At 42.2% G+C, this 14,732-nt stretch overlaps 2 protein-coding genes and 1 pseudogene across 5 annotated transcripts in view; 1 reads left to right on the top strand and 2 right to left on the bottom strand.

The window, feature by feature from the left end:
- The window catches only part of LOC106573853 (trafficking kinesin-binding protein 2-like), a 48,621-nt gene that overhangs the window by 13,373 nt on the left and 20,516 nt on the right, over window positions 1–14,732 (top strand). For 2 of the 4 annotated variants that reach the window (XM_045699372.1, XM_045699374.1), the window contains one exon: window positions 14,629–14,676. The exons of the other annotated variants lie outside the window; for them this stretch is intronic. In XM_045699372.1, coding sequence (XP_045555328.1) covers window positions 14,629–14,676 — 48 coding nt within the window. The remainder of the gene's footprint in view (window positions 1–14,628; window positions 14,677–14,732) is intronic. 4 annotated transcript variants of the gene reach the window in all.
- LOC106573856 (zinc finger protein RFP-like) lies at window positions 5,172–7,165 on the bottom strand (annotated as a pseudogene).
- Window positions 7,460–13,211, bottom strand: LOC106573855 (E3 ubiquitin-protein ligase TRIM21-like). The gene is made up of 2 exons (XM_014149265.2): window positions 13,137–13,211; window positions 7,460–9,505 (listed from the first exon to the last, which is right to left on the bottom strand). Exon 2 carries the CDS (start codon window positions 9,494–9,496, stop codon window positions 8,231–8,233), a length of 1,266 nt encoding a protein of 421 aa, XP_014004740.2. The 5' UTR covers window positions 9,497–9,505; window positions 13,137–13,211; the 3' UTR covers window positions 7,460–8,230.

Raw genomic sequence — 14,732 nt, 5'->3', positions numbered from 1 at the left:
TAGGACGCAAGTACTGCCACTGATTCCCCTCCCTGTAATATTTAATCACCCCAACCCCCAGGAGTTTGCTGTGTTTTATTCACAGCATATTAATCATATACCCAATTTATGACAAGTGTGCACTCGTTCACTCCTCAAGGATCAAAGCCCTAGCATACACTGTTGCACTAATATCGCTCCATAGTAATGGGAGAATCAGAATTGTGCTTTTGTCATCTGTGGGTGATCTATAGGCCTTAAGTAGGCCTATCCCAGTCTTGACTGCTGACAGAATAGTACTAGATCACATGTGGGGTTTGTTTATAGGATTCAGCACTAATACCAGTATGCCACTCTGAAGACTGGCCTAGATCAGAGGCCCTACTCTGAAGACTAGATCTGAAGACTAGTCTAGATCAGAGGCCCTACTCTGAAGACTAGATCTGAAGACTAGTCTAGATCAGAGGCCCTACTCTGAAGACTAGATCTGAAGACTAGTCTAGATCAGAGGCCCTACTCTGAAGACTAGATCTGAAGACTAGTCTAGATCAGAGGCCCTACTCTGAAGACTAGATCTGAAGACTAGTCTAGATCAGAGGCCCTACTCTGAAGACTAGATCTGAAGACTAGTCTAGATCAGAGGCCCTAATCTCCCACGCTCTCTCATTCCCCTCTACTGCGTAGCTTTTGAATGTGAATCTGAAAATAGATAATGATGAATATTATTATGATGAATGAATAAATAAATAATAAACAATTATGATTTTGAATTAAGAAATTACTTGGAAATATGGTATGTTTTTCAAAGCTAAGGAAAACCAGTTTTGTTTACATAACCTGTGATGACTGATGACCCCCTACCCTTAACCCTTGAACTCTAGACAGGAAGTGTTTCTGAAACAGAAACCTTAGCCAGAGAGGAAGAGGTGATGTGAGAGGGTCAATCCCATGAAATCTGTCCATGCGGGATACGGGGATAAGCAGACCACCAGCCTTCCCACCTTTGGGACGACAGCAATTGTTAGGGCGGAGACCATCTCGTCATAATATACAGTGTCTTTGCTTTAGCAGGGAGATCGTCTCAGTCTGGCCACCAGTCTTTTTATTTTCTTAGATAATTTTTTAAACAAGTTATTTTTGTCACTTCACCAATTTGGACTATTTTGTGTATGTTCATTACATGAAATCCAAATAAAAATCTGTTTAAATTACAGGTTGTAATGCAACAAAATAGGAAACTCCAAGGGGAATGAATACTTTTGCAAGGTACTGTATGTGAAAGTGACAGTTGAGGCATAATGGGGTGAATGCTATACTTAAATCCAAACTGGTTCTCTAGCAGATTAGTAAGAATGGCTCACCCATGTTCAAGGATGGCCTTTTTCCCTTTATTCAGATTACAACCTCTCATTTTCGGATATTTGAAAATGAAATAATCTCAAATATCGCTGTTTTTGAAACAAGCCATTGACAGTTTGTTGCAATTTCAATTTAATCCACAAGAAAAGACACAACAAATATTATGGTTAAACTCTTATTATACTAATTGATAAAAAAAAAGGTATCTTTAAGTGATATCATAAATAGAACTGGTGGAGTTATGTCAGACATATAACAAAAGTATATGGAAATGTCTGCTCTATCCAAAATTACAACTAATTGCAGCATTACAGAAAATGGAAGAGGCAAGTGGAAGGGGGAGAAAGTAAGGAACTTGTCTGTCGGCCCTGCATTAAAGAACAACATTTGTTAAAGACAATTGTGATAAAGAATTATACCAGAGCTGAAAGGTGGGACTAAAAATAACCAAAACAAACAAGATCACTGATGTAAAATATGGTTAGAGTTAGGTTAGAGCCTAGTGGTTCGAGTGTTGGACTAGTAACCGAAAGGTTGCAAGTTCGAATCCCCGAGCTGACATGGTACAAATCTAACGTTCTGCCCCTGAACAAGGCAGTTAACCCACTGTTCCTAGGCCGTCATTGAAAATAAGAATTTGTTCTTAACTGACTTGCCTAGTTAAATAAAGGTAAAAAAAATAAAATGATAATAATAAAATAAAAATAAAAATGTAGCTATATGTATCCACACTGTGATGACCTTCTTTGTACCCCAGGAAAGGACAAACTAGCTGTGTGTGTTTGCAATGTGTGCACACTTTTGGAGAGCTGTATTCGGCATGTCGGGTGTGTGTGTGTGTGTGTGTGTGTGTTATACGTGTTTGGAGTCATGTATAAATGTATCTTGGTCCAGTGAACGTGTTTCTTCCTTCCTGTGTCTCAGAAGGCACCGGGCCCTGTATGTATTTTTAACCCTACAGTAGATGGAGAGGGAAGGAGGTGGAGCAGACCCATGTGCAGGTCAGTGTGGAGAAGGGCAGGGCGGTATACCGTATTTTATGGACCGATTTGGGTTTTTACTTTATCGTCTATAATGGTATTTCAGTGTTTGGTTTGTTAAATGTGGCACACTACTCCACCATGTGTAAAGTCCGTTTTTATAGTTTACACTGCTTCTTGAGTCATCTCTCTCTCTCTCTCTGTCTCTGTCTCTCTCTCTCTCTCATATGCCACTTTCCACACAGACCAAGCCCCACCCCCTGTCACTCAAGAAGCGCAGTTGTTGTTGCTCGACCACTTGCGTTCAGTCTATATTGTCAATACAGAACATGCAACAAGATGTTGACAACTAAGCTACTTTCTCAATATAACGCCACAAGCATTCTATAATTACACTATTACTTTGGTTATTTTACTGGTTGCTAAAATTCTAATAGAAGCAATCAATCAATCAGATTCCAAACTCTCCACTATGGCCAAGACCAAAGAGCTCTCCAAGGATGTCAGGGACAAGATTGTAGACCTACACAAGGCTGGAATGGGCTACAAGACCATCACCAAGCAGCTTGGTGAGAAGGTGACAACAGTTGGTGCGATTATTCGCAAATGGAAGAAACACAAAAGAACTGTCAATATCTCTCGTCCTGGTGCTCCATGCAAGATCTCACCTCGTGGAGTTGCAATGATCATGAGAACGGTGAGGAATCAGCCCAGAACTACACGGGAGGATCTTGTCAATGATCTCAAGGCAGCTCATAGTCACCAAGAAAACAATTGGTAACACACTACGCCGTGAAGGACTGAAATCCTGCAGCGCCCGCAAGGTCCCCCTGCTCAAGAATACATATACATGCCCGTCTGAAGTTTGCCAATGAACATCTGAATGACTCAGAGGACAATTGGTGAAAGTGTTGTGGTCAGATGAGACCAAAATGGAGCTCTTTGGCATCAACTCAACTCGCCGTGTTTGGAGGAGGAGGAATGCTGCCTATGACCCCAAGAACACCATCTCCACCGTCAAACATGGAGGTGGAAACATTATGCTTTGGGGGTGTTTTTCTGCTAAGGGGACAGGACAACTTCACCGCATCATTTGACGGGGCCATGTACCGTCAAATCTTGGGTGAGAACCTCCTTCCCTCAGCCAGGGCATTGAAAATGGGTCGTGGATGGGTATTGACAGTGACCCAAAACACACGGCCAAGGCAACAAAGGAGTAGCTCAAGAAGAAGCACATTAAGGTCCTGGAGTGGCCTAGCCAGTCTCCAGACCTTAATCCCATAGAAAATCTGTGGAGGGAGCTGAAGGTTCGAGTTGCCAAATGTCAGCCTTGAAACCTTAATGACTTGGAGAAGATCTGCAAAGAGGAGTGGGACAAAATCCCTCCTGAGATGTGTGCAAACCTGGTGGCCAACTACAAGAAACGTCTGACCTCTGTGATTGCCAACAAGGGTTTTGCCACCAAGTACTAAGTCATGTTTTGCAGAGGGGTCAAATACTTATTTCCCTCATTTAAAATGCAAATAATTGTATAAAATTTTTGACATGCGTTTTTCAGGATTTTTTTGTTGTTATTCTGTCTCTCACTGTTCAAATAAACCTACCATTAAAATTATAGACTGATCATTTCTTTGTAAGTGGGCAAACGCACAAAATCAGCAGGGGATCAAATACTTTTCCCCCCACTGCATATGTGGAGGTGTAACTTTAAACATATTTATAACATTGTCAATTCTCAGATTTAAGTCAGAATTTAGCAAAGATCAAAGAAAGAACAATACTTAAAAAAAAAAAAAAAATCACCAATGTCCAGGTTAATATTTTTATTTCTGTACTTACCTGGGTGTATTTCCCCTCTTGACAGAAGGTGGACTGTGTAGCTGTGTGTAGAGCAACGAGGAGCAGGAGAGTTATGCAGTTGTACTTTCACTTTAGCAAAAAGTTCTCTCTCAACTCATCCCTGTTCTGGACAGAACATAACTGTTGCACTCTCTGTGCTTGGCTTAGTTTAGTTTATTTGACAATTTTAAGTTTGTTTTGGTAAAGGCAAACTAGCTGTGTGTTTGTGTGTTCAAGTAATGTATAAATGTATCAGAGCCCAGTGTTGGTCCAGTGAACATGTCTGTTTCTTCCTGTGTCTCAGATGGCACCAGGGCCTGTATGTATTTTAACCCTGGGTTCTGGAGGGGGAGGGAGGTGGAGGGAACAGCCATATCGATAGGTCAGTGTGGGTCTCAGATTACTACAATGTACTGCTGCAGTAACCCCTCTGTTCCACTGCCCTCTGGGATGCATCGTCCTTATAAACAATTTAGACTCATAAAAACAAGAACAAAACATTTATTCACTGTATTTATTATGTTTATTTGACATGATAATGACATACAATGAAAACTCACAAGAAATTGGATGCATTGTACTAGATTTGGATAATTCAGTACATACTCCCAAATTAATCCAAACAACGTCTCAACACACTATACTGAAAAATGGGGAAAAGAAATGGAAACAAAGACAAACTAAAGCATAATATTCTACTGAAGATCAGATTCCAAGCATTATCCTCTGATTTTAACACCAAAACCATATCAAACATCATGGTCTAAACAGGCCGCAACGAAGTCATGCTGCACAAATGAACCAATCATTGAACACCACGTTAGATACATTGCAGTCATGCTTCAGATTCTAATATATTGATGTGGTTTCTGGCGTGATGTTAAACACCTAGATGTTGTGATATTTGGTTTGTGACTCCTTGGCAGACCCCCTGGAACGTGCCCCATTATTAACACTTTACAGTTGGATGTGTTAGCCTAATTGTTATATGGTCAATCAGATTGTCATCTGTTGCCTTATTGGACACCAATTCAGTAAGTGTGATTGACAGGAGAGATGACCAATGGGGCTGTGTTTGGACCCTCAGAATTATTACAGGGGTTCAAGAATGGATATAGTTTCTCAGTGAAGATACAACCAGTGAAAGAGTAGATATGAGACCTGTTTTCTACATCATAAAAGGAGATCTGACCCTCCTCGTAATCCACAAACACCCCCACCTTCTGGGGTTTCTGACTCAGGAAGAGCGGGATTGGGGGTGTGTCCTTGATCTCATACTTATTCTCACCCTTCATATACACAGTCCAGAGTCCACCATCTGGGCTTTTAACTGTAGAGCCCTTCCTGATGATGGACTCTCTAGCCACTCCTACTGTAACACCCATTCAATTTTCCCCTTGACCTGAACTTCAAAGTAGAATCTCCCCGAGGAGAAGCCCTCCTTTCCCAAGACAGCTTGATGTTGATCAAACCTCTTTGGGTTGTCAGGGATATATCACTATGTACCTCCATAGCGTTGTGTTGTCAGGGATATCTCGCCATATACCTCCATAGCGCACTTGTTTCCTGTCCTCTGACACAATGACTTTGGGGTGTGCTATACCCGGATTCAAAGTCACATCCATTGACCTCTGCTGGATCCTCCTCAGCTCAGCATCACAGGACTTCTCGGTCTCTTGATGAAGACTCTCCACCAGCCGAGACAGAGCTCTCCTCACAGTTCCTACATGCAGATCCCTGTGAACACTGATCTCAGACCAGTCCTTGATCGGGGATGGGGACCTCTGGAGGAGGTGGATGTGGTTCAGCTCAGTGCCTTTCCTCTGCAGCTCAGTGATTTCCTGCTCCAGCTCTTCAATGAGCCCTTCAGCCTGCCTCTCAGCTGCTTTCTGCTTCTCCTCAACCTCCTTAATAACCTCACCCTGACTTCTCTCAATGGAGTGAACCAGAGCGGTGAAGACCTCCACACTTCCTGCTATCTCTCTCTGCATCTCTCTGGCTGAGCTCTACTGAGTATTTGATCTCCTTAACCTTCTGCAGTCGTTCCTGGATCATCTGCTGCACTGGTGCTACTCCTCCAGGCTTGGAAGAGGGCTCCTCTCCGTCTGTGACCTTCATCCTCTTAAAATGATCTGCAACATCTCTGAGTGTTGTGTTGGTTTTTGGTTCAGGTCTTCTGTTGAATGTGTCCTTACACAGTGGACACTGGCACAGGACAGTGCTGTTCCAGTATTCCCTGATACAGGCCTTGCAGAAGTTGTGACCACATGGAATAGAGACTGGCTCAGTGAACACATCCAGACAGATAGAGCACAGGAACTGCTCTTCATACAAGACATTGCTGGAGGTGAACATTTCTGAAACCTAATAGAAGACCACAGAGTTAGAAATGTAGCTGTCTTCATTTTAGGGAATTATACTGCCCCCTGCTGTACTGGAGTGTTTGTTCAGGAATATGATTTATTGGTTGATCCCTTCCACTGGCTTGGATAGAATTCTGTGATCCCTCCCTAACCCAGAACAAGTCCCACCCACTAGACTACTTTAAAATGCTGCATGCTAGCTTAGGCATTTGTCTCTGTGTGAACAATCTTGTTTTCCCCTTTCTATCTGTGGAGCAACCAGTTCTATAAAATGACTTCCTGGAATGAGTCAGCGTTGGTTAGAAATTCACGATTTGATTACTAAATGTATCTTTAGATGGTAAAACAAGAGTGTATAAAGCTCTACCAAAGTAATATTGATTCTGTGTCCACAGACAGACCATGCTTTTTACCCAGAGTACTGTAGGTAGAGAAACGATATCCAGGAGATGTATAATTTGGCCTACCTTTGTATATTATGGAGCACATGCCCAAATATCTTTACATTTGGAGAAGTGACTTTCAACGTACTTGTAACATTGTCAATTCTCACATTTTTACCAGATTGTTTTACTAAGATCAAAGAAAGAACACCTGAGAAACAAAGTAATGTGATTTTGGAGTAAAATGATCACCAGTGTCCATATTCATCTTTCTCTACTTACCTGGGTGTGTTTTTCCTCTTTGTCTTGACAGAAGGTTGACTGTGTGTAGAGGGATGTGGCGCAGAAGAGTTATGCACTTTCACTTTAGCTAAATGTTATCACTCAACTCCTCCCTGTTCTGCCCACAACTTAACTGTTTCACATTCTCTGTGCTTAGTTTAGTTTATTTGACAATTTAAAGTTGTACACGTAAGTGCAAACTAGCTGTGTGTGTGCACATTTGGTGTGTGCGTGCATGTTTTCGAGTCATGTATAAATGTAGCAGAGTCCAGTGAAAGTGTCTGTTCATTCCTGTGTCTCAGATGGCACCAGGGCCTGTATGTATTTTAACCCTGGGTTCTCGAGGGGGAGGGAGGGAGGGGCCACATCTAGAGGTCAGTGTGGGGCCACAATTAGAGGTTACTGTGGGCTTCAGAAGCCACTGCTGCAGTAACACCTCTGTTCCACTGCGTCACCCTTATAAACAATTTTAGACTCATAAAAACAAGAACAAAGCATTTATTTATTTCATCATGTTTATTTTACATGGACCACATACAACTAAAACATAGAACTCACAAGAAATGTTATGCATTGTACTAGATTTGGATAATTCAGTACATACTCCCAAATTAATCCAAACAATATCTCAACACACTATACTGAAACATGGGGAAAAGAAATGGGAACAAAGACAAACTAAAGCATAATATTCTACTCACTATCAGATTCTAATCATAATCCTCTGATTTTTAACAGATACAACAAAACCATATCAAACATCATGGTCTAAACAGGACTCAGAAGATATGCTGCACAAGTGAACCAATCATTGAATGCCACGTTAGATACATTGCAGTCATGCTTCAGATTATAATATAATATTGATGTGGTTTCTGGCATGTTAAACACCTGGCCAGGTGTTGTGATATTTGGTTTGTGATTGCTTGGCAGACCCCCTGGAACGTGCCCCACTATTATCAACAATCTTTACAGTTGGATGTGTTAGCCTAATTGTTATTTGCTCAATCAGATTAAGTCATCTGTTGCCTTTTTGGACCCCAATTCAGTCAGTGTGATTGACAGAAGAGATGACCAATGGGGCTGTGTTTGAACCCTCCTCATTATCACAGGGGTTCAAGTATGGATATAGTTTCTCAGTGAAGATACAACCAGTGAAAGAGTAGATATGAGACCTGTTTTCTACATCATAAAAGGAGATCTGACCCTCCTCGTAATCCACAAACACCCCCACCTTCTGGGGTTTCTGACTCAGGAAGAGGGGGATTGGGGGTGTGGCCTTGGCTACATACTTATTCCTATTCATATACAGAGCCCAGAGTCCACCCTCAGGGCTTACAGCTGTTTGGCCCTTCCTAATGATGGACTCTCTGGCCACTCCTACCTGCCACTCAATTTTTCCCCTAACCTGAACCTCAAAGTGGAATCTCCCTGATGAGAAGCCTTCCTTTCCCAGGACCGATAGATAACATTCAAACCTCTCTTTGAGGTCAGGGAGAATCTGCCGTATGTCTCCATAGCTCACTTGTTTCCTGTCCTCCGACACAATGAGCTTGCAGTGTGCTGTATCCGGATCCAGAGTCACATCCACTGACCACTGCTGTAACCTCCTCAGCTCAGGATCCCACGACTTCTCCATCTCTTTCTGAAGTGTCTCCTCCAGCCGAGACAGAGCTCTCCTCACAGTTCCTACATGCAGATCCCTGTGAACACTGATCTCAGACCAGTCCTTGATCAGGGATGTGGACCTCTGGAGGTGGACGTGGTCCAGCTCAGTGCCTCTCCTCTGCAGCTCAGTGATTTCCTGCTCCAGCTCTTCAATGAGCCCTTCAGCCTGCCTCTCAGCTGCTTTCTGCTTCTCCTTAATAACCTCACCCTGACTTCTCTCAATGGAGCGAACCAGAGCAGTGAAGACCTCCACACTTCCTGCTATCTCTCTCTCTGCTTCTCTCTGGCTGAGCTCTTCTGAGTATTTGATCTCCTTAACCTTCTGCAGTCGTTCCTGGATCATCTGCTGCATTGGTGCTACTCCTCCAGGCTTGGAAGAGGACTCCTCTCCGTCTGTGACCTTCATCCTCTTAAAATGATCTGCAACATCTCTGAGTGTTGTGTTGGTTTTTGGTTCAGGTCTTCTGTTGAATGTGTCTTTACACAGTGGACACTGGCACAGGACAGTGCTGTTCCAGTATTCCCTGATACAGGCCTTGCAGAAGTTGTGACCACATGGAATAGAGACTGGCTCAGTGAACACGTCCAGACAGATAGAGCACAGGAACTGCTTTTCAGACAAGACATTGCTGGAGGTGGACATTTCTGAAACCTAATAGAAGACCACTGAGTTAGAAATGTAGCTGTCCTCATTTTAGAGTATTATAATGCCCCCTGCTGTACTGGAGTGTTTGTTCAGGAATATGATTTATTGGTTGATCCCTTCCACTGGCTTGGATGGAACTCTGTGATCCTTCCCTAAGCCAGAACAAGTCCCACCCATTAGACTCCTTTAAAATGCTGCATGCTAGCATAGGCATTTGTCTCTGTGTGAACAATCTTGTTTTCCCCTTTTCTATCTGTGGAGCAACCAGTTCTATAAAATGACTTCCTGGAATGAGTCAGCGTTGGATAGAAATTCACGATTTGATTACTAAATGTATCTTTAGAAGTAAAACAAGAGTGTGTATATAGCTCTACCAAAGTAATATTGAGTCAGTGTTCCACAGACAGACCATGCTTTTTACCCAGAGTACTGTAGGTAGCGAAATGATATCTAGGAGATTTTATAATTTGGCCTACCCTTCTATATTATGGGGCACAACGTACTTCTAACATTGTAAATTCTCACATTTATACCAGTTTTCTTTTTAACAAATATCAAGTAAAGAACAGGTGAGACACCTAAAGTAATGTGATTATGGAGTAAAATAATCACCAGTGTCCAGGTTAAGGACTTTCACTATTTTCCTGGGTGTATTTCCTCTCTTGACAGAAGGTGGACTGTGTGTAGAGTGATGTGGAGCAGGATAGTTATGCAGTTGTACTTTCACTTTAGCTAAAAGTTCTCTCAACTCACCCCTGTTCTGGACAGAACATAACTGTTGCACTCTCTGTGCTTGGCTTAGTTTAGTTTATTTGACCATTTTAAGGTTGTCTAGGTAAACACAAACTTGTGGGTGCATGTTTTCGATTCATGTACAGTTGAAGTCGGAAGTTTACATACACTTAGGTTGGAGTCATTAACTCGTTTTTCAACCACTCCACAAATTTCTTGTTAATGAACTATAGTTTTGGCAAGTCGGTTAGGACATCTACTTTGTGCATGACACAAGTAATTTTTCCAACAATTGTTTACAGACAGATTATTTCACTTATAATTCACTGTATCACAATTCTAGTGGGTCAGAAGTTCACATACACTAAGTTGACTGTGCCTTTAAACAGCCTGGAACATTTTTTAAAATTATGTCATGGCTTTAGATGCTTCTGATAGGCTAATTGACATCATTTGAGTCAATTGGAGGTGTACCTGTGGATGTATTTCAAGGCCTACCTTCAAACTCAGTGCCTCTTTGCTTGGCATCATGGGAAAATCAAAAGAAATCAGCCAAGACCTTGTAGACCTCCACAAGTCTGGTTCATCCTTGGGAACAATTTCCAAATGCCTGAAGGTACCACGTTCATCAATAGTACACAAGTATAAACACCATGGGACCACGCAGCCGTCATACCGCTCAGGAAGGAGACGCGTTCTGTCTCCTAGAGATGAACGTACTTTGGTGCGAAAAGTGCAAATCAATCCCAGAACAACAGCAAAGGACCTTGTGAAGATGCTGGAGGAAACAGGTACAAAAGTATCTATATCCGCAGTAAAACGAGTCCTATATCGACATAACCTGAAAGGCCGCTCATCAAGGAAGAAGCCACTGCTCCAAAACCACCATAAAAAGCCAGACTACGGTTTCTAACTGCCCATGGGGACAAAGATCGTACTTTTTGTAGAAATGTCCTCTGGTCTGATGAAACAAAAAAAGAACTGTTTGGCCATACTGACCATCGTTATGTTTGAAGTAAAAAGGGGCTGGCTTGCAAGCCGAAGAACACCATCACAACCGTGAAGCACGGTGGTGGCAGCATCATGTTGTGGGGGTGCTTTGCTGCAGGAGGGACTGGTGCACTTCACAAAATAGATGACATTATGAGGCAGGAAAATGATGTGGATATATTGAAGCAACATCTCAAGACATCAGTCAAGAAGTTAAAGCTTGGTCGCAAATGGGTCTTCCAAATGGACAATGACCCCAAGCATATGTCCAAAGTTGTGGCAAAATGGCTTAAGGACAACAAAGTCAAGGTATTGAATGGCCATCACAAAGCCCTGACCTCAATCCCATAGAAAATGTGTGGGCAGAACTGAAAAAGCATGCGTGAGCAAGGAGGCCTACAAACCTGACTCAGTTACACCAGCTCTGTCAGGAGGAATGGACCAAAATTCACCCAACTTATTGTGGGAAGCTTGTGGAGGGCTACCCGAAACATTTGACCCAAGTTAAACAATTTAAAGGCAATGCTACCTAATACTAATTGAGTGTATGTAAACTTCTGACCCACTGGGAATGTGATGAAAGAAATAAAAAAAACTGAGAAATCATTCTCTCTACTATTATTCTGACATTTCTTAAAATAAAGTGGTGATCCTAACTGACCTAAGACAGGGAATTTTTACTAGGATTAAATGTCAGGAATTGTGAAAAACTGACCTTAAATGTATTTGGCTAAGGTGTATGTAAACTTCCGACTTCAATTGTATATCTCCTAGCTACTTCTGAAGCACTGGTAATGCAACCAATATGGTTGGACTTTAGAGCCCTGGTTGGCATAGAGTCAAGTCTACAAAACCTTGTGGATTTTATTCATAACACATTCTAGTTTTGGGAACAGGAAATTGTGTAGAGATCGGATTTTCATCTATGAAAATGTTTTGCTGAATGTCAACCCAGTTTCAAATATGGTAAGGAGATGAAGCCCATAGCGGATGTGACGGGTTGTCCTCTACTATTGAAATAGTGAATTTCGATCGAAGGCTTTCTCGTTATGGATGCACTACAGATGTGATAAGGAGAATGCTGATTGATCACATATAGAGGATATCCTCACATTTGTTAGGGGCTTCCTGTCCTGACCATATTTGGTAAGAAGAGGAAGTCCAGTGGTAAGGCAGAAAGAGAAGTAAAATAATGGATGAAACATACAATCTGTATACAGGTTGAAAGGTTGGCAATGAGTCAAGTCTACAAAACTTAGTGGACCTTTTTCATAACAAGTTTTGGGAACAGAAAATTGTATGGAGATCTGTGAAAAAACGTCAACCCACTTTCAGTTTCCTTCTGCCTTGCCACTGGACCTCTTCTTACCAAATATGGTCAGGACAGGAAGCCCTTAGCAGTTGTGGTAAGACCTCTGTGATCACAGTCAGCGTTTTCCATATCTGTCTGTGGGGCAACTATGACACTAAAGGACTACCTGGAATTAGCCTGAATTACATAGAAATTCACTCTTTGAATACTACATTTATCTTTAGATGGTAAGACGAGTGTATGTACATCTAGTTCTACCAAAATGATAATGATTCAGTTTTCCACAGACGGACCATGATTTTAATACAGAGTAGTAAGATAAAATAATATACTTACTATGACTGAGGTGGTTGTCCCACCTAGCTATTGAATGAATTTGATGAATTCACTAACTGTAAGTCACTGGATAAGTACATCTGCTAAATGACTTAAATGTATTCACATTTTGGACAAGTGACATTTAACATACTTATAACATTGTCAATCTGGAATAATTTGTGAATTTTCTTTTAACAAATATAAAGGGAAAAAAGAACAGGTGAGAAACACAAAGCAGTGTGATTATGGAGTAAATAATCCAGGTTAAAGTCTTTCTCTACTTACCTGGGAGGGGTTCCCTTTTTGTCTTGACAGAAGGTGGGCTGTGTAGCTGTGTGTGTGGAATGATGAGGAGCAGGAGAGTTATGCACTTTATACTTCCACTTTCACAATCAAATATGACCAGTCAATCAAAACAAAGTTTATTAGGCACAGTACAGTAAAACACAGTACAGTAAAACACTCGCTAACTCTTCTCAACAGTGCAGTACAATATCATTCAAAAATAAAATGCCAAATACAGAAGTCCCAAAAACAACAAGTAGTAATAAATAAAAGGGAAAAACTAGTATGAGAAGTATGTACATACTGTATCTGTGATTTATCAAAATGGAGACTTTAAATCAAGTAGTAAAGTGACTTGGTATAGCAGCTTCAGTAAACAGCAGTTGAAACCAGAGGAGCACTGCAGTAGCTTCTGTCTCCTAGTCTGCTGTGTTCTGTTGCTGCTGGTCTGCCCGTCGTCTGTCCACCCAACCAGAGACGTTAGGCTAGGTACACTGACTCGACATGATGTTGCAAATGTATTTTCCCTTCAATTTACAAGCTGAACTGCAATAAACATGATGCGCACACAGTATTACATAGAATGCCGTTTTATTTGATGGTTACCAGGTTGACCTAGTGTAAAGGGTCAGGCTGGGGTTAGAGGCCAGGGGTCAAGGTTGACCGTAATAAATAAAATGGGTTGGTATCTCTCTACCCAGGGCCAGCTGGCAGCGCTGCTGGGGTTGCGGTCCTGAGTCAGGTGCTGAACCCAAACAAACCACTCATCCTAATCCCCCTAACCCTATCTAATGTACACACATGATTTATCCTGCTTCTGCTCTCTCTTTCTGTCCCTCTCTATCTCTCTTTCTTACTATCTTTTTTTCTCTCTCTCTATTGCTCTCTTGATTTTTAGGTATCTCTCTCCTAGGTTATTCTCTCTCTGCTCAGCTGGCGTTTCTCTCCTAGGTTCTTCTCTCTCTGCTCAGCTGGCGTTTCTCTCCTAGGTTCTTCTCTCTCTGCTCAGCTGGCGTTTCTCTCCTAGGTTCTACTCTCTCTGCTCAGCTGGCGTTTCTCTCCTAGGTTCTACTCTCTCTGCTCAGCTGGCGTTTCTCTCCTAGGTTCTTCTCTCTCTGCTCAGCTGGCGTTTCTCTCCTAGGTTCTTCTCTCTCTGCTCAGCTGGCGTTTCTCTCCTAGGTTCTTCTCTCTCTGCTCAGCTGGCGTTTCTCTCCTAGGTTCTTCTCTCTCTGCTCAGCTGGCGTTTCTCTCCTAGGTTCTTCTCTCTCTGCTCAGCTGGCGTTTCTCTCCTAGGTTCTACTCTCTCTGCTCAGCTGGCGTTTCTCTCCTAGCTTCTACTCTCTCTGCTCAGCTGGCGTTTCTCTCCTAGGTTCTACTCTCTCTGCTCAGCTGAGTCCCCTCTTTCTTGTCATCTAACATCTTTATCTCTCTCTTCTTGTTATTCCCTCGTTCCCCTCCCTCTCCTCCATTGTCTCTCTTTCTCTTCCTCCAGCTTATCTTTCCCTGGATCCCTCTTCCTACTCTCACCCTGGCTCCCGAGGTAAAGTGCTTCCCTCTTTCTCTCTCTGCATCTTTCTCCACGGTTAGCTCCAGAGC

Source organism: Salmo salar, chromosome ssa17, assembly GCF_905237065.1.
Source record: "Salmo salar chromosome ssa17, Ssal_v3.1, whole genome shotgun sequence".
In the NCBI taxonomy this organism is placed as follows: Eukaryota; Metazoa; Chordata; class Actinopteri; order Salmoniformes; family Salmonidae; genus Salmo; species Salmo salar.
Note: the sequence above shows the minus strand (reverse complement) of the source record. Positions and strands in the feature narration are given on the sequence as shown.